This window comes from Somniosus microcephalus, chromosome 4 (assembly GCF_052327205.1).
Source record: "Somniosus microcephalus isolate GS21.2 chromosome 4, FLI_Smic_1.0, whole genome shotgun sequence".
In the NCBI taxonomy this organism is placed as follows: Eukaryota; Metazoa; Chordata; class Chondrichthyes; order Squaliformes; family Somniosidae; genus Somniosus; species Somniosus microcephalus.
The window spans coordinates 289,851,634-289,871,348 of record NC_140990.1 but is presented as its reverse complement, the minus strand read 5'-3'; the positions used below and the strand labels follow the sequence as shown (position 1 = coordinate 289,871,348).

The following is a 19,715-nucleotide window of genomic DNA, read 5'->3' as shown; positions in this document are numbered from 1 at the left end:
TGGTGAAGGTACTGTTAGGGAGGAAGTGCGTGCCAGGATTTTGACCCAGCGATGGCGAAGGAATGGCAATATATTTCCAAGACAGGAGGGTGCATGACTTGGAGGGGAACTTGGAGGCGATTGTGTTCCCAGCGCCTGCTGCTCTTGCGTGTCTAGGTGGAAGAGGTCGCGGGTTTGGGAGGTGCTGTTGAAGAAGCCTCGGTGAGTTGCTGCAGTGCATCTTGTAGAAGCCTCGGTGAGTTGCTGCAGTGCATCTTGTAGATGGTACACACTGCAGACATGATGTGCCAGTGGTGGAGGGAGTGAATGTCAAGGATGTCACTGAACGGCTGCAGGGCATTCTGAGGGGGGGGGGGGGGGAAAAAGAGAGGGTGAACAGCCAGAGGTCATGGTCCATATCGGTACCAACGACATAGGTAGAAAGAGGAATGAGGTCCTGCAGGCAGAGTTTAGGGAGCTAGGAAAGAGGTTAAAAAGCAGGACCTCAAAAAGGTAGTAACCTCCAGATTACTACCAGTGCCACGTGCTTGTGAGTACAAAAATAGGAAGACAGAGCAGATGAATGTGTGTCTGGAGAGATGGTGTAGGAAGGCTTTAGATTCCTGAGGAATTGGAACCGTTTCTGGGGCAGGTGGGACCTCTACAAGCCAGATGGGTTGCACCTCAATGGAAATGGGACCAATAGCCTCGCGGCGGATTTTGCTGGTGCTGTTGGGGAGGGTTTAAACTAGCTTGGCAGGGGGATGGGCACCTGAGGGTAGAATCAGAAGGGAGAAAAGCTAAGCTAGAAATAGAAGAGAGAGTTCAGGTGAAGGGGTATTTAGGAAGGCAAAGAGAAAGGAGAAGGCAATAGTGCAGGGGCAACGATAACCAGAATGTATCAGGAAGGGGCAGAGCATACAAGCATAAGAGTGCACCAGAAAACAGAGTCAGAGCAAGGAAAAATGATAAGATAAAATTAAAGGCTCTTTATCTAAATGCACGCAGCAATCGTAACAAGATGGAGGAGTTGACGGCACAAATAGAAATAAATGGGTATGATCTGATAGCCATTACAGAGACGTGGCTGCAAGGTGACCAAGGCTGGGAACTGAATATTCAGGGGTATTTGACATTTTGGAAGGATAGGCAGAAAGGAAAAGGTGGTGGGGTATCTCTGTTAATAAAGGATGAGATCACTGCAGTACTCAGAAGCTCAAGATGTAGAATCAGTTTGGGTGGAGATAAGAAATAGTAAGGGTAAGAAGTCACTGGTGGGAGTAGTATATAGGCCCCCCAACAGTAGCTATACTGTAGGACGGAGTATAAATCAAGAAATAATGGGGACTTGTAAGAAAGGAACTGCAATAATCATGGGCGATTTTAATCATCATAATAGATTGGACAAATCAAATTGGCAAGGGTAGCCTTGAGGACGAGTTCATAGAGTGTATTCGGGATGGTTTCTTAGAGCAATACGTTGAGGAACCAACCAGGGAGCAGGCTATTTTAGATTTGGTAATGTGTAATGAGACAGGATTAATTAATGATCTCATGGTAAAGGATCCCCTAGGAAAGAGTTGAATTTCAAATTCAGTTTCAGGGCAAGAAACTTGGGTCTGAAACTAGTGTCCTAAACTGAAATAAAGGCAATTACAATTACAAGGGTATGAAGACAGAGTTAGCTAAAGTGGACTGGGAAGAGAGATTAAAGGGTAAGACTGTAGATCAGCAGTGGCAGACATTTAAGGAGATATTTCATAAATCTCAGCAAAGATATATCCCAGTGAGAAAGAAAGGCTCTATGAGAAGGATGCACCATCCGTGGCTAACTAAGGAAGTCAAGGATGGTATCAAATTGAAAGAAAAGGCATACAATGTTGTGAAGATTAGTGGTAGGCCAGAGGATTGGGAAATTTTTAGAAGCCAGCAAAGGATGACTAAAAAAAATTATAAAGAGGGAGAAGATAGAGTATGAGAGTAAACCAGCAAATAATATAAAAAGACAGTAAGGGCTTCTACAGGTATATAAAAAAGGAAGAGAGTAGCTAAAATAAACGTTGGTCCCTTAGAGGATGAGAATGGGGAATTAATAATGGGAAAGAGAGAAATGGCAGAGACTCTAAACAATTATTTAGGATCGGTCTTCACGGTAGAAGACACTAAAAACATTCCAATAATAATAGATAATCAAGGGGCTATAGGGAGGGAGGAACTTAAAACAATCTCTATCACTAGAGAAAAAGTACTAGGCAAACTAATGGGGCTAAAGGCCGACAAGTCCCCTGGACCTGATGGCCTGCATCCTAGGGTCTTAAAAGAAGTGGCTGCAGAGATAGTGGATGCGTTGGTTGTAATCTACCAAAATTCCCTGGATTCTGGAGAGGTCCCAACGGATTGGAAAACCGCAAATGTAACACCACTATTAAAGAAAGGAGGGAGACAGAAAGCAGGAATCTATAGGCCAGTTCGCCTAACATCTGTCATTGGGAAAATGCAGGAATCCATTATTAACGAGGTAATAGCAGGACATTTAGAAAATCATAAAACAATCAAACAGAGTCAACATGGTTTTATGAAAGGGAAATCGTGTTTGACAAATTTACTCGAGTTCTTTGAGGATGTAACAAACAGGGTGGACAAAGGGGAACCAGTAGATGTAGAGTATTTGGATTTCCAGAAGGCATTCGATAAGGTGCCACATAAAAGGTTACTGCATAAGATAAGAGCGCACGGGGTTGGGGGTAATATATTGGCATGGATAGGGGATTGGCTAACTAACAGAAAACAGAGAGTCGGGATAAATGGGTCATTTTCCGGTTAGCAAACTGTAACTAGTGGGGTGCCACAGGGATCAGTGCTGGGGCCTCAACTATTTACAATCTATATTAATGACTTGGATGAAGGGACCGAGCGTACTGTAGTCAAATTTGATGATACAAAGATAGGTGGGAAAGCAAGTTGTGAGGAGGACACAAAGAGTCTGCAAAGGGATATAGATAGGTTAAGTGGGTGGGCAAAAATTTGGCAGATGGAGTATAATGTGGGAAAATATGAGGTTATCCACTTTGGAAAGAAGAATGAAAAAGCAAATTATTTAAATAAATAGAGTGAGACTACAAAATGCTGCGGTACAAAGGGATCTGGGTACAAGTAATTAGGAAGGCTAATTGAATGTTGGCCTTTATTGCAAGGGGTATGGAGTATAAAAGCAGGGAAGTCTTGATGCAACTTTACAGGGCGCTGGCGAGACCGCACCTGGAGTACTGCGTAGTTTTGGTATCCATATTTAAGGAAGGATATACTTGCATTGGAGGCAGTGCAGAGAAGGTTCACTAGGTTGATTCCTGGGATGAAGGCATTGACATATGACAAAAGGTTGAGCAGGTTGGTCCTATACTCATTGGAGTTTAGAAGAATGAGAGGTGATCTTATTGAAACATTTAAGATTCTGAGGGGGATTGAAAGGGTGGATGCTGAGAGCATGGTTCCCCTAGTGGGGGTATCTAGAACTAGGGGGCATAGTTTCAGAATAAGGGGTCGCCCATTTAAGACGGAGACGAGGAGGAATTTCTTCTCTCAGAGGGTCGTGAATCTTTGGAATTCTCTGCCCCAGAGAGCTATGGAGGCGGAGTCATTGAATATATTCAAGGCGGAGATTGACAGACATTTGAACTACAAGGGAGTCAAGGGGTATGGGGAAGAGAGCGGGAAAGTGGTGTTGAGGACAAGATTGGATCAGCCATGATCTTATTGAATGGCGGAGCAGGCTCGAGGGGCCGACTGGCCGACTCCTGCTCCTGTTTCTTATGTTTAAGGTGGTGGATGGGGTGCCAATCAAGTGGGCTGCTTTGTCCTGGATGGTGTTGAGCTTCTCGAGTATTGTTGGAGCTGCACTCATCCAGGCAAGTGGAGAGTATTCCATCACACTCCTGACTTGCACCTTGTAGATGGCGGAAAGGCTTTGGGGAGTCAGGAGGTGAGTAACTAACCTCAGAATACTCAGCCTCTGACCTGCTCTTGCAGTCGTAGTATGTGTGTGGCTGGTCCAGTTAAGTTTCTGGTCAATGGTAACCCACAGGATGTTGATTGTGGTGGAATTCAACAATACTAATGCCACCGCATGTCAACAGGAGGTGCTTCAGACTTTCTTTTGTTGGAGATGGTCATTGTGTGGCACAAATATTACTTGCCACTTATCAGCCCAAGCCTGAATGTTGTCCAGGTCTTGCTCCATGCAGGGATAGACTACTTCATTATCTGAGGAGTTACAAATGGAACTGAACACTGCAATCATCAGCGAACATTCCCACTGGCCTTATGATGGAGGGAAGGTCATTGATGAAGCAGCTAGAAGATGGTCGGGCCTAGGATACTGCCCAAAAAAAAAAAAAAAAAAAAAATCAATAAATTATAAATAATGTAGGTGTCACAGTTGGTTCAGTGTAGCACACGCACCTCTGGATCAGAAGGTTATGGATTCAAGCCCCAGTCCCGAGCACATAATCTGGGCTGACACTTCAGGATTGCAGAGGGAGGGCTGCACTGTTAGGGTGCGGGCTTTTGGAGGACACATTAAACTGAGGCCCCATTTGCCCTCTCAGGTGGGTATGAAAGATCCCATGGCACTGTTCAAGCAAAATCAAGGAAGTGCCTGGCCAACATTTATCCCTCAACTTATATCACCAAATCAGATTATCTGGCCATTTATCTTTCTGCTGTTTGTGGGACCTTAATGTGTACAAATTGGCTGTTGCATTTCCCTACATTACAACAGTGACTACAATTCAAAAAGACCTCATTGGCTGAGAAGCACTTTGGGACATTGAGGTCATGAAAGGCACTATATAAATACAAGTTATTTCTTTTGTTCTTACAAACAAAATAAAAATAAATCCTCTCATAGTAAAATTACATCAAAGAATCACAAATCCAAGCATACTCCAGTGTCTGGGAGGAAGTCTGTACATGTGGTTAATTTTTCACATTTCAGCAGTGGTGTAGTGCATTGAACCTACAACTCAGCCATAGCACACATTGGTGGGGCAGAAGTCCACCCAAAGGCAGCCATGAATGGAATAGCACCACAAATTAACAAATCACTTACGCAATCAGACAAGCTTTGAGCTAGACATAAAACAAATGAGCATTCATTATAATTTTTGTAAATTGCTGCAAGATGAAATACAACTACAGTTATGCTGTGATGAATGGCATTACAAAGAGTGCATACAAGATAAAGCAGAGTATGAACTTTTGTTAAATATGGTTTATATAGTGACTATTAGGACTTCAGAATTGTATACCCATCTATGGTTCAAAAGCAGTAGAAAATAAAGGTAATGGTGCTATCCATATTGCTCGTAATTCAGTTATTTAAATAAAAACCAACAGGTAAGTTAACTACACTAGATTTTCAACAAGGAAATTCTAGTTTCAAAATAGTCACACTTGGATGAGAGGGCTTCATTAGCTTAGGTTAGGGATTAAAGAATTATACTCAAAGCACACTTCCTGACTGATTAACCAAGGTAAGAAATCCATAGCCTGTGTCAAAACAGCCATATGCTCAACTATCCCAATATAGAACAGCATGAATCTGGGAAAGCCAAGTGAATTCCAAAATGAAGCAAAAGAAACACTTAATAGCTGAAGCTTTTTTAAAAATTAGATGACGGGTTGGTAGTCTATTAGTTCTCCAATGTTATCTAACATTTTGGTTATTTATTTTGAGCTTAAAGGTTCACAAACATGAAAATCAAATGCATTATCAATAAACTTCATCACTACATAAAAAGGATAATTTTAAATTGCTTACTTCCTTAACTTTTTGAATTCGAGTTACTAGTTCCACTGCAGTCACACTTCCAGCAACAACTTCCAATGGGATTCCATTGTCTCCTATAAAAAAGCTTGATGGAATGCACACCACAGGATCTGGATGTTATTAATTTAGGATACCATCCTGAGAAAATTTGCAAAGACAATTTGGATAATGCTATTATTTATCTTATTCGTGTGAATTTCAGTTGACAATTCTGGATAACAGTTCAAGAGGTTTTAGTTCCTAAAGGTTTGCAAAATTATAGTATTTGCACTGAATTATTTACATGAAGATTTATTACTGACTAGACAGCTGCTGTCTATTTACGGCCCCCGATAAAGCAAGTATTTTCGTCCACAATGTAAATCTGAACATCCTTATGAGACAGCTGCATGAAAAAGCCACTGTGACAGCTGTCTGTAGGGCCAACAAGAAATTTCCCTCAAAAGAATTATTTCTACTAGGGGTTTGAGATTCCGTACAAATCTATCATCTAATTTTTGAACAATTCAGAAGAGTAAAATTATTTAAATAGTAGGCAAGGTATTACTGCTTTGCCACAAATATACAACTGTCCTTTTTATAACATTAATGAAACAAGATGGACTCATGCCAGTCCATAATGAGGTCCATCTCAAAGAGGATGACAAGAGAAAGCAGAATCCATTTACATTTCCTGCAATTAATTTTTTTTAAACGAATTGCTTTTTTTGCTCTTTTTCCTTCCCTTTCCCAATAACTTGTATTTATATAGCGCTTTTAACGGAGTAAAATGTCCCCAAGGCACGTCACAGAAGTATTTTAAGAAAAAAATTTGCCACCGAGCCACATAAGGAGAAATTAGGGCAGGTGACCAAAAAGCTTGATCAGAGATAGGCTTTAAGGAGCGTCTTAAAAGAGGAAAGAGAGGTAGAGAGGCGGAGAGGTTTAGGCAAGGAATTTCAGAGCTTAGGGCCTAGGCGACAGAAGGCACGGCCACCAATGGTTGAGCGATTATAATCAGGGATGCTCAAGAGGGCAGAATTAGAGGAGTGCAGATATCTCGTTGGGTGGGGGGGGGGGGGGGGGGGGGCTGGAGGAGGTTACAGAGATAGGGAGGAGCAAGGCTAGGGAGGGATCTGAAAACAAGGATGAGAATTTTGAAATTGAGGCGTTGCTTAACCAGGAGCCAATGTAGGTCAGCAAGCAGAGGGGTGATGGGTGAACGGGACTTGGTGCAAGTTAGGAGACAGGCAGTTGAGTTTTGGATGACCTCAAGTTTACATAGGGTAGAATGTGGGAGACCAGCCAGGAGTGTGTTGGAATAGTCAAGTCTAGAGGTAACAAAGGCATGGATGAGGGTTTTTAGCAGGTGAGCTGAGGCAAGGGCGGAGACTGGTGATGTTACGGAGGTGGAAATAGGCGGTCTTAGTTATGCCGTGGATATGTGGTCGGAAGCTTATTTCAGGGTCAAATATGACACCAAATTTCTGATAGCTTATCCTCCACGTTTTAGCATTTCTCTAACTTTTTGTATTTTTCAGTCTCTTATTCTTCCACTATCAGAACTTTGTCCTTTTCGCTTTAATTTATCCCAATATCTCAATGATCTGCTGACTCAGCTTTCTCCATTTCCCAGATCTAATTCAGTGATGTACAAGTCCAGCCATGGAATTCCTGGTAAAGCCTCATTAACTTAGTAAGCCATGTTCTGGTAAATCATAGTTTGGAATGCAGTCCTCTGCTTTCTGCTGTGAATTGTTGAAAAAGCATAAAGTTCAACTCATTTGTGCTATAAAGCACTCAAGTTTTTTTTTTTTTTTTTAAAAACACTACAAGAGGTGCTTCATTCACAAAATTCTACAGGTTAAACAGTAAAAGCTCCTGTTTGGATACCTTGTAGTTTAATCACAACTTACAGCATTAACAAATTTAAAAAGTTATCTCCCGTTCCACTATACTAAAAGAGCAACAGGCGCCAATACAATAAATGCTCACAGAATAAATTCTATACTTTATAATTGAACTATCAAATCAGAATGGGTTTATTAAATTAGAGTGTGAGTGTGTGTGTGAGTTTTTGTATGTACAGGGGGTGTCCCGTTCTGTGTGTCGAGGGGATCTCACTGTGTATAGGTGTCTCATTGTGTGTCAGTACATGGCTCTCACTGTTAGAGAATCCTGTATTTCTGTGTATGTGGGGTTTGCATTTCTACGTAATCATATGCAGTCCACTTACTGGTTTTGACATGTATTTCTGGCCTCCAGCTCCAAAGGATTGGACATCCCTGAATTACAGTACATCAAAATAAGAGTGCTTTTATGCTTAATATACACTTTTACTTTCAAGAATAGATTGATTAAACAATGTAAAAAGGATACAGATTTGAGAAAACTGCACACATGTTTCACTGTAGAAAGAAAGTAATAAACATTTATCAAGTGTTACAATGGCATATATTTAGATTTAATATTTATTTTAAATATCACAATGACAGTAAATCAAAACAAAAGAAACTCATATCAATCATTAGGCAAACTATCTACATTTGGGACACTTGCCTTTTAGCATCTATTTTAATAGCAACAAAAGAGTTTGCAGTTGCTTCAGCTACTCCTTCAGCCTCCCAACTTGTGGCCATCTGTGTTGACTGTTCATCATCCCCTAAAAATAAAAATCACCAGCATTCAAAACAGACCAGAGATACCATTTCTAAGCAAGACATGCAGTTTATCTCCACGTTCAAATCAGATTACCATATATTCTTGGTCACACTTAATGTGCTCTTATACACCTACCTATTTACAGCAGATCTGAATGATGCATCTGATCAATATTCTACTTCAGTACATTCTGAAGGTGTGAAACATAAAAAGTAGCTAAAAATTATACTTAATATGCCTACAATCTCCTGCAGTAAAACCACGAGTGAATCCAAAATAGGACAGAGATAACATTTCCTTTCATTTGATATGTGGGATCTATTAAAAACACAGGATTTCTGTAATTGAAAGTCAGAGAAAACCAGCATATTAAAGATAAATGATAACCATAAAAAGAGCTTTAAAACAAAACTGTAGATGCTAGAAAGCTGAAACAAAATCATAAAATGTTGGAACACTCATCATCTGGAAAGAAAGGAAAAATGTTGATGTTTGCAACGCTAACATTTTTCCTTTCATTACTGATGCTGCCCGAGTATTCCCAGAATTTTTTGGTTTTGTTTTATAAAAAAGAGCTGTATTTCCTTAAACAACAACAGAAAACGCTGGAGAAACTCAGCAGGCCAGGCAGCATCCATGGAGAGAGAAACAGAGTTAACGTTTCAGGTCTGGGACCCTTCATCAGAATTCAAAACAGACCAGAGATACCATGAAGGATCCCAGACCTGAAACGTCAACTCTATTTCTCTCTCCACGGATGCTGCCTGGCCTCCGGAGTTTTTCCAGCGTTTTCTGTTCTTATTTCAGATTTCCAGCATCCGCAGTATTTTGCTATTATTATAGCTGTATTTCCTTGTTGATACAACCCATCAACTTACTACAGTGGTATTAAATCCTGAAGACAAATAGTGAATGACAACACATGCAAAATACAGTAGATATCTCAAGTATCTTGACAATAGACATTCAAAAGAGTGGCCTACTTCAGATAATGATCAAGCACCAACACACTATTACAATAAACATATTGGCCCGGATTTTGTGGTGGTAATGACGGCGAACTGTCAGTGTTTGCCGTCATTACCCCTCTGAAACTGACTAACGTAAGGATTTCGCGCGTGCGCATCTAAATGCGGAAATTCTGAAGTTGTGGTCAGTCATTCAGTGTTCTGCCACAGGCTGCGCTGTTGAACTCCCCAGAGCTGGCAATCAGTGAAATCAGTTGAATAGATTAAAACTTAAGCTTTTCCAATCTAACTGTTCTGTTAAACACCCCATTTGGTCTCCTCTACATTGGGGAGACCAAACACAGATTGGGTGACCGCTTTGCAGAACACCTCCTTTCAGTCAGTTAAGGGGGACCCCGAGCTTCCGGTCACCTGTCACTTTAATTCACCGCTCCACTCCCACTCAGACCTCACACCTCATTGTCCCACTGAAGCTCAGCGTAAGCTCGAGGAACAGCACCTCATCTTTCAATTAGGCACTTTATAGCCTTCCGGGCTCAACATAAGAGTTCAACAATTTCAGATCATAACCTCGGCCCCTGTTATATATAACTTTTTGTCTGCGTCTTTTTTTCTTCTCCCCCACATGGCAGCGGTCTTTCATTCTGCCAGCACAATTTACACTTCATCTAGAGCCATCCTTTGTTTCTTAGCCTGTTCCATTACCATCTCCTTTTACCTTGAATATCTCTTAATATCTCTCAATCTCTCCCACCTTCTATCCTATCACAGACCTTCCCTTTTGTTCTTTCATCCCCTCCCCCCTTTCCCAGCCTCTTCACTTGCTTAAAAATCTGTTCCATTGCCTGCTTTTTTCCAGTTCTGACGAAAGGTCATCGACCGGAAACGTTAACTCTGTTTCTCTCTTGACAGATGCTGCCTGACCTGCTGAGTTTCTCCAGCATTTTCTGTTTTTATTCAAAGTTAAGCCTTGTTGGAATAGGTGTAACTGGGTTTTAACTGTGTATTGACTGCTGAACAACTGTTCTGGTCCTGAAAAAAGGAATTTTATATTTGTGGAATGTCAAATTTCCTCATGATGATAGAAATTTTTTGAAGTTTATGAGCTTAGGGCCTAAATGGCTGAAGGCACAGCCACTAATGGTGGGGTGAAGGGAATGGGGGATGCACAATATGCCAGAATGGAGGAACACAGAGTTCTCAGAGGGTTTTAGGGCTGGAGGTGGTTACAGAGATGGGTAGCAGCGAGGTTATGGAACGATTTGAACATGAGAATGAGGTGTTGGTGGATGTAGGTCAATGAGCACAGGGGTGATGGGCGAGTGGGACTACCACTAAAGGAGATTTTACAGAGGAAAAGCCAAGACTGGTAGGACAAATACACCACTTCAGAAAGATAAAGTGAAGCTAACTAAGTTAAGTTCAAAGGAAGGTCTTGCAGTATTGTAATTAGTTAATCCGATAATTTTCCAAGTACACCAAATAAGGTGCAAATATTTATAAGTACACGCATGGGATAAAGAAGAAGAAAACAAAGACGCTTAATGAACCAGGAACAAAAGATCACGCATAACCTAGAGTTATTCACATGACAGAAGGGAGGAATAACCAGATCGAGGATTTAATTTTAATTTGACAGTACAACCATTTCTGGAGCCAAAAGTTTGTACGCCATTTTACTAATATCAAAAACAGTAACAGAGAGCGTACAATTATTTTCTGTATGCAGCCAAGACTCTAATGCTAATGAGAGTTGCATCATAACAAGGTGTAGCCATGTACTGCTGCGCTGTGGTGACTCTGGAAAAAAGTTATTCTAACTGCTGTGATTACTTTCATAACCGTTATCTTTGCATGCTTAGAGCTAGGAAAATTAAGTAGTGTTAGAGATACAACTCTGTTACGATTCATTTCTTGATCGCTAGTAAGGCAAAAGTGAAATGGTTTCCTTTACTCAAGCTGTTGGCAGATATTTTTAAATTGTTAGTCAGGTCGGCTTAATGTAGAACAAGTTAAACAGGGCACCATGTATTCAATCAAACATTCAAAAAGGACAAATTCAGATCTATTTGCAACATTAGTTGTGGGCATTGTAATGCTGGTATTTTCCAGCTAATTTATCCTCATCTTAGTGTGTGCTTCAGTCCAAAATTTGAATTTCCAATCATAACAGGGGCTTGGGTCTGAGATGCACATTAATCATTCCTGCACTTACACGTGATATGTAAATTTTATAATTTTGCTCAAGTTGCTAAATATTGGTCTGTGGGACACAGCCTAATATGTGCCTTGTCAATTTGTGAGAACAAGAGATTTGAGTCCCTTATAACACATACGAAAGGCTGAAGAAAAAGAATTGACTAATCAGGTCCTTATTTGTTGCAATTATAGACTGGATGTTAGTCCTCTCCCATTGATGTGCTAATCAGGATGAGATATGCCTGCTCCAAGAGCCGAAGACTGGAGCTCTCATTATACTCTGTTGGACCCAGTTATTTTGCCTGCCCAAAATAAAAGAAACATAATGAATGTGATACACAAATGCCTTCCCGTGATTCTTTTTACACATACATGGAAGCACTGAATGCTTGGTTTATATTTTGTGCATTTCAAAAAATGTAGTAAAATCTCTTGATTTTCCAAACTCCCAAAAAACCCACAAGCCATCAAAACAGAGCCGCTGCAAATAAGGAATACATTTGCTGCATGAATCTAAGTATTTTTGATTTATGTCGCATTAGATTGCTTTCCTTCGCACCACTTCAAATTTATTTTATCCTTTAAAAAATGTTAACTGTACACAATGGCCCAGAACTTCGGGTCTCCACGGGTGAGTACGCACGGGGTACTCACCCGTAGGCCCAATGGAAGTGCCGGTTTCCTGCATGCATTGCGTATGCGCGGGAAACCGGCACTTCCGTTCCCCTGAAAGGAGGGGTTCAGAGGTCAAACGGATGCGCGGGAGAGGCAGCGCTTGCGCATCGAACTTCGGGTTTTTTTGCAGGTTTTCCTGGGAGGGTAAGTCTCTAGAAGTTACACATATAAAAAGCAGGCGTAAGACCTGCTTTTTACAAGGTAAGTGGTGAATTAATTAAAATTAAAACATTTTTCCCCCACAGGTTTATTATTTTTAAATACTTTAAAGCAAGGTAAGTTTATTTTTAGCCCCGTTAGAAAATAAAATTATTTTTTTCAAAAATTTAAATTGTTTAAAATAATTATTTCATGTAATTTAAAGTTTATTTAAAAAATGTGTTTTTTAAAAATGTATTTGAAGATTTAGTGCTGGTTTGGGGCCGTAGTATTTATAAGTTTTGACAGCTCTTCCTGTCAATCTTATGAATGGAGCATTCCCTGCTCCGATTGGCTCTCCATGGCCCACGTGATGCATCCAACTAACTGCGCCCCTGGGATACGCAAGCACGGCGCGCCGGCAGTTGAAGCAGGCCCTGGATCGTAATCCCACACAGGCCCACAGCTCAACGGTCGGCGCGTAGGTAAGTGCAGGTTGGGGGCTTGCACCCGCAGGAAGCCTCTGACCCGAATTTCTGGGCCATTATACTTACTTACAAAATTAAGTCAACCTTATTGGTGCAAATATCTTTTACCAATCTTCCAGGAAGCAACGAAACATCATCTCCATTTTGCACACATATTGCAGAACAATATTTAAAAAGGAAGCTCGTCATCTTTAAAAAAAATCTTAATCCTTTTGCTGAATGTACCACAACAGTATATTTGTCCTTTGTTGACTGCCAAAAAAGACTTGGTCAGATTAAGGGTCAAGATAGGCTTTAGAGACCATGGAATACACCAGACCATGATAATTCAAGGAGAGTAAAACCTAAGTGGAAAATATACCATAAAAGTACAAATTGGGGCTGTCATACAGATGTATTTATCTGCTTTACTCTCGTTAGACATGTAGAATTACCCCTCCCCAAAATTATCTCCCCATCGCTCCAAAAGACAATCAGCCGGAATTTGCAGTGGGTAGAAACGGCAAACTAAAAGTGTTATTACCCCGTTGAAACTGACCGCAACTTCAGGATCTAGCGCACCTAAATGCATAGTCCTGAAGTTGCGGTTAGTCATTCACTGTTCCGACACTGGCTGCGCTGTGCCCCCCACCCCCTATAGCTGGCAATCAGTGAAATCTGTGAAACTGACGAAAACCTGGGTTTTTACATGTTAATATCACTGTTAAATACCCCAGTAAATGTTAGGCCTGGTTGGAGGAGGTGTAACTGGTGTTTCAGCAGCCTATTGACTGCTAAACAAATGTTATAGCCCTTAAAAAAAATTTTAATTTTGTGGTGTCAAATTTATCCATTTTAATAAAAATTACAATTTTTAAAGAAACAAGTTTGTTCATGATATTTCAGGTTCAACCCTTTCCCCATGTGAAAACCCCATTCTTTGTTTTGCTCTAACATTTTTAAAAAGTCGGGATAAAAGCAGCTTCTCATTTCCTGGTTCCCAGTCCGAGAGTATTTTTGCAATGTAATTGGCTGTTCAGAAAGCTTGTTGATGTCACAGCAGCATCGCACTAGAGAATTCCCACTATAGAGCACTGCAATCACTTGAATGTTGAAAAAGGCAAACTTCTCGCCGCAGAGGGCAGTTTTCTTCAGGGCTAGCGGCGAAGCAAGTTCCAGGCTATGCTGATGTACAGTCCCCAAGGCACCAGCGTCCTTCTGGTACTTCACCCAAGTGGCAATTTTTTCTGCATCAGCCCTTACTGCAAGTGCCAGTGTCGATTTGAGTGTGAGGGTTACCACAGCTGAACTTGATCAAGGTTCATCTGATATCCAACCATGAACATTTCTAGCAAAAGCCACTGAACAGCAGTGAAAAGTGGGAACTCTGCATAATTTTTTTTTTTTTTTTTTTTTTCCACTGCCCCCTCCCACCCCCATCCTAATAGTGTTGCCACCATTACCATGCTGAGCTCTAGTAATTCAGCAGAGCTCAGCAATTGAACTTGGTACCTTCCTCATGTGAACAAATACCACACTAAATGTTCCATTTACACAAGTTCATTTGTACAACAATTCTCAGAAATAATCTCACAAGCATTAACAGATTGATGTAAATTATACATATGGGATTACATAGGATATACAGCACAGAAACAGGCCATTCGGCCCAACCAGTCCATGCCGGCGTTTATGCTCCACGCGAACCTCCTCCCATCTTTCCTCATCTAACCCCATCAGCATAACCCTCTATTCCCATCTCCCTCATATGCTTATCTAACCACCCCTTAAATGCATCTATACTATTCACTTCAACCACTCTCTATGGTAGCGAGTTCCACATTCTCACCACTCTAGGTAAAGAAGTTTCTTCCGAATTCCCTATTTGATTTCTTGGTGACTATCTCAGACTGATGGTCTCTAGTTTTGCTCTTCCTCACAAGTGGAAACACACACTCTGTATCTACTCTATCAAAACCTTTCAGAATTTTAAAGACCTCTATTAGGTCACCCCTCAGCCTTCTCTTCTCATCCTTTCCCAATAGGTATACCCTCACATTTCTGGTATCATCCTTGTAAATCTTCTCGGCACCCTCTTCAGTGCCCCTATACCCTTTTTATAATATGGCAACCAGAATTGTACACAGTACTCCAAGTGTGGTCTAACCAAGGTTTGATACCTACTGCTTGGTTTGTTTTTTTTAATGGCCTTGTTAACCTGTGTCGCTACTTTTAGTGATTTGTGTATTTGTATTCTGAAATCCCTTTGCTCCTCTACTCCATTTAGATTCTTATTTTCCAAGTAATATGTGACCTCCCTATTTTTCTTACCAAAATGTATTGCCTCACATTTATCTGTGTTGAAATTCATTTGCCAATTATATTCCCATTCTGCAAGTTTATTAATGTCTTAAAAAAACAAGCCTGAAAGCCTGGTGTCTTAATGCAAGGAGCATTCATAATAAGGTGGATGAATTAGCTGCGCAAATAGAGGTAAACGGATATGATATGATTGGGATTATGGAAACATGGCTCCAGGGTGACCAAGGCTGGGAACTCAACATCCAGGGATATTCAATATTCAGGAAAGATAGGCAAAAAAGGAAAAGGGAGGTGGGGTAGCATTGCTGGCTAAAGAGGGGATTAACACAATTGAAAGGAAGGATATTGGCTCTGATGATGTGGAATCTGTATGGGTAGAACTGAGAAATAACAAGGGGCAGAAAACATTAGTGGGAGTGGTATACAGACCTCCAAACAGTAATGCAGAGGTTGGGGATGGCATTAAACAGGAAATCAGAGACACATGCAATAAGGGCACAGCAGTTATCATGGGTGACTTTAATCTACATATAGATTGGGCTAACCAAATTAGTAACAATACTGTGGAGGAGGAATTCCTGCAGTGTATACGGGATGGTTTCCTGGACCAATATGTCGAGGAACCAACTAGAGATCAGGCCATCTTAGACTAGGTATTATGTGATGAGAAAGGATTAATTAGCAATCTTGTTGTGCAAGGTCCCTTGGGTCAGAGCGATCATAATATGATCAAATTCTTCATTAAGATGGAGAGTGAAGTAGTTGACTCAGAGTCTAGGGTCCTGAATTTAAATAAATGAAACTACGATGGTATGAGGCGCGAGTTGGGTAGGATTGATTGGGGAATGTTACTCAAAGGGTTGACGGTGGATAGGCAATGGCAAACATTCAAAGATCGCATGGATGAACTACAGAATTTGTTCATCCCTGTTTAGCACAAAAATAAAACAAAAAAGGTGGCTCAACCGTTGCTAACAAGGGAAATTAGGGATAGCATAAGATCCAAAGAGAGGACATATAAATTGGCCAGAAAAAGCAGTAAACTTGAGGATTGGGAGCAGTTTAGGATTCAGCAAAGGAGGACAAAGGGATTAATTAAGAGGGGGAAAATAGAGTATGAGTGTAAGCTTGCAGGGAACATAAAAACTGACTGTAAAAGCTTTTATAGATATGTGAAGAGAAAAAGATTGGAAGTCAAGCGTAGGTCCCTTGCAGTCAGAATCAGGGGAATTTATAATGGGGAACAAAGAAATGGAAGAACAATTAAATACATACTTTGGTTCTGTCTTCACAAAGAAAGACACAAATAACCTCCCAGAGATGTCAGGGAACATAGGGTCTAATGAGAGGAACTGAAAGAAATCAGTATTTGTAGGGAAATGGTGTTAGGGAAATTGACAGGATTGAAGGCCGATAAATCCCCAGGGCCTGATAATCTACATCCTAGGGTACTTAAGGAAGTGGCCCTAGAAATAGTAGATGCATTGCTGGTCATCTTCCAAAATTCGATAGACTCGAACAGTTCCCATGGATTGGAGGGTAGCTAATGTTACCCCACTATTCAAAAAAGGTGGTAGAGAGAAAACGGGGAATTATAGACCGGTAAGCCTGACATCAGTAGTGGGGAAAATGCTAGAGTCCATTATAAAAGATGTAATAGCAGAGCACTTGGAAAACAGTGACAGGATAGGACAAAGTCAACATGGATTTACAAAAGGTAAATCGTGCTTGACTAATCTACTGGAATTTTTTGAGGATGTAACTGGTAGAATAGATAAGGGAGAACCAGTGGATGTGGTGTATTTGGACTTTCAGAAGGCTTTCGATAAGGTCCCGCATAAGAGATTAGCGTGCAAAGTTAAGGCACATGGGATTGGGGGCAAGGTACTGACTTGGATAAAGAACTGGTTGGCAGACAGGAAACAAAGAGTTGGAATAAACAGCTCTTTTTCCAAGTGGCAGGCAGTGACTAGTGGGGTACCACAGGGATCGGTCCTAGGACCCCAGCTATTCACTATATATAAATGATATAGACGAGGGAACTAGATGTAATATCTCCAAGTTTGCAGACGACACAAAGCTGGGTGGGCGTGTGTGCTGTGAGGAGGATGCAGAGAAACTCCAGTATGATTTGGACAGGTTGGGTGATTATACTGCATCTGCCATGCTTCTGCCCAATGTGGATAAATGCGAGGTTAACCACTTTGGTAGCAAACAAGAAGGCAGATTATCTGAACGGCAATAGATTGGGAGAAGGGGAAGTGCAACGAGACCTGGGTGTCCTTGAGCACCAGACGCTGAAGGTAAGCATGCAGGTGCAGCAGGACGTTAAGGCAAATGGTATGTTGGCCTTCGTAGCAAGAGGGTTCGAGTACAGGAACAAGGATGTCTTGCTGCAGTTGTACAGGGCCTTGGTGAGACCACATCTTGAATATTGTGTGCAGTTTTGGTCACCTTATCTGAGAAAGGATGTTCTTGCCATGGAGGGAGTGCAGCAAAGATTCACCAGGCTGATGCCTGGGACGGCAGGAATGACGTACGAGGAGAGATTGGGTCGACTGGGCTTATACTCGCTGGAGTTTAGAAGAATGAGAGGGGATCTCATTGAAACTTATAAAATTCTAACAGGACTAGATGCAGGAAGGATGTTCCCAATGGCTGCAGAGTCCAGAACCAGGGGTCACAGTCTAAAGATAAGGGGTAAGCCATTTAGGACAGAGATGAGGAGGAATTTCTTCACCCAGAGTGGTGAACCTGTGGAATTCTCTACCACAGAAGGCAGTTGAGGCCAATACATTAAATATATTCAAGGATTAGATATATTTCTTAAGGCTAAAGGGATCAAGAGATATGGGGAGAAAGCAGGGACAGGGTACTGAGTTTGGATGATCAGCCATGATCTCACTGAATAGCAGAGCAGGCTCGAGGGGCCAAATGGCCTACTCCTATCTTCTATGTTTCTATAATAAGACCTTCAAAAGAGTCCTAACCTTCACAGAAAAGTAACTAAGCAAACTTTAATGTTTATTTGCAGACATGATACAGTGATGCACCATACAACTGTACCATTGTACTACTTGTGCACTACATAACAATGAAAGACACATAGCTTTCAATTTATTTTGAAGTTTGCCAACACTTCTGTGCGAAGACAGCCTTTTAAATCCTCCTCCCCCACCACTGTGGTTTAGAGATATCTGACGTCAACATATAATCCACAACACTGTTTTAGTCACAATAACAAGGTGTTTCACAAACCATTTAAAATGTCCACAAATTCCAAGTACGCTAAACATCCTGGTGCTGTATTGACACAGCAGCCAGCCGTTGCTGCAGCGCATTTGTTTTTAAATAAAAGGTGGAAATCCTGCTAGAACTGATACCATCAAAGATTTCAACGGAATCCTAACAGATGACGTGTCCGGGCCCTGGCTCCAAGGGCAGCGAGAAGCCGCAATGACGAGGCTTCTTTCCGGCTAGGCCTCAGCCCACCTCCCCCGAGCTTGGCCCGCATCCCTACCTGTAATGAAGACGATAAACACCGCGTTGTGTTGTTTAGCTAAGGCGATGGCGGCAGGGATGGTGCCGTCGAACCAGCGCATTGTGCTGCCGCTCTCTTGCTGTGTCTCTTCAGCCAGCGCCGGAATATATCCGCCTCCCACCCCCCCACACCGTCCTTCTCCCGTCCTCAACTGCAGTGACGCGCCGCCCACCTTGCACCAGTCACACTCGCCTGAGGGCCGTCAATCACTCGCGGGGGGCGGGCTCTGTGGCCGTCGTCAGCCAATGGAGGCGGGCTCTGTGGCCATCAATCAGTACTGGTTGTTGCCTGACCTGCTGAGTTTTCCCAGCATTTTCTGTTGTTAATCAGTACTGGTGTTTGGTTCACTGCCACACCTCTTCTAGGAATGCCTACCTTGAAGAAGTTCTGCTCTTCTCTTCGACGGGATCTCCGTTTGGCTCTTCAACCTTGTTCATCTTCATCTCTTTTTTACTTCTTTTGTTTCTTTTATTCTTTTGTCCGATCGCAGCCCTGCCTCCGACCTATCTTTTCTTTCCAGTTTTGAAGAAGGGTTCGACCCGAAACGTCAACTCAAATTTCTGTCCACGGATGTTGCCTGACCTGCTGAGTTTTTCCAGCATTTTCTGTTGTTATTTCGGATTTCCAACATCCGCAGTATTTTGCTATCGTAATCATCTGCGGGGGGCGGGCTCAGTGACCGTCAATCACCCGCGGGGGGGCGGGCTCTGTGGCCGTCGTCAGTCAATGGAGGCGGGCTCTGTGACCATCAATCATCTGCGGGGGGCGGGCTCAGTGACTGTCAATCACCCACGGGGGGCGGGCTCAGTGACCGTCCATCACCCGTGGGGGGCGGGCTCTGTGGCTGTCGTCAGTCAATGGAGGCGGGCTCTGTGGCCGTCAATCATCTGCAGGGGGCAGGCTCTGTGACCATCCTCAGGCAATGGAGGCGGGTTCTGAAGCCGTCAATCATCTGCAGG

The 19,715-nt window shown here is 42.0% G+C and overlaps 1 protein-coding gene across 2 annotated transcripts in view; it reads right to left on the bottom strand.

The window, feature by feature from the left end:
- The window catches only part of ubxn4 (UBX domain protein 4), a 58,421-nt gene extending 39,176 nt beyond the window's left edge, over positions 1-19,245 (bottom strand). Inside the window, exons 1-4 of one of the 2 annotated variants that reach the window (XM_085986636.1) lie at positions 19,132-19,245; positions 8,345-8,447; positions 8,165-8,193; positions 5,798-5,916 (exon numbers count right to left, since the gene is read on the bottom strand). In XM_085986636.1, coding sequence (XP_085842762.1) covers positions 5,798-5,916; positions 8,165-8,193; positions 8,345-8,424 — 228 coding nt within the window. In that variant the 5' untranslated portion in view covers positions 8,425-8,447; positions 19,132-19,245. Of the gene's footprint in view, positions 1-5,797; positions 5,917-8,164; positions 8,194-8,344; positions 8,448-18,735; positions 18,894-19,131 lie in introns of those variants that run through there. The other variant, XM_085986635.1, reaches the window with a different exon arrangement.
- Between the last annotated feature and the right edge of the window lie 470 nt (positions 19,246-19,715).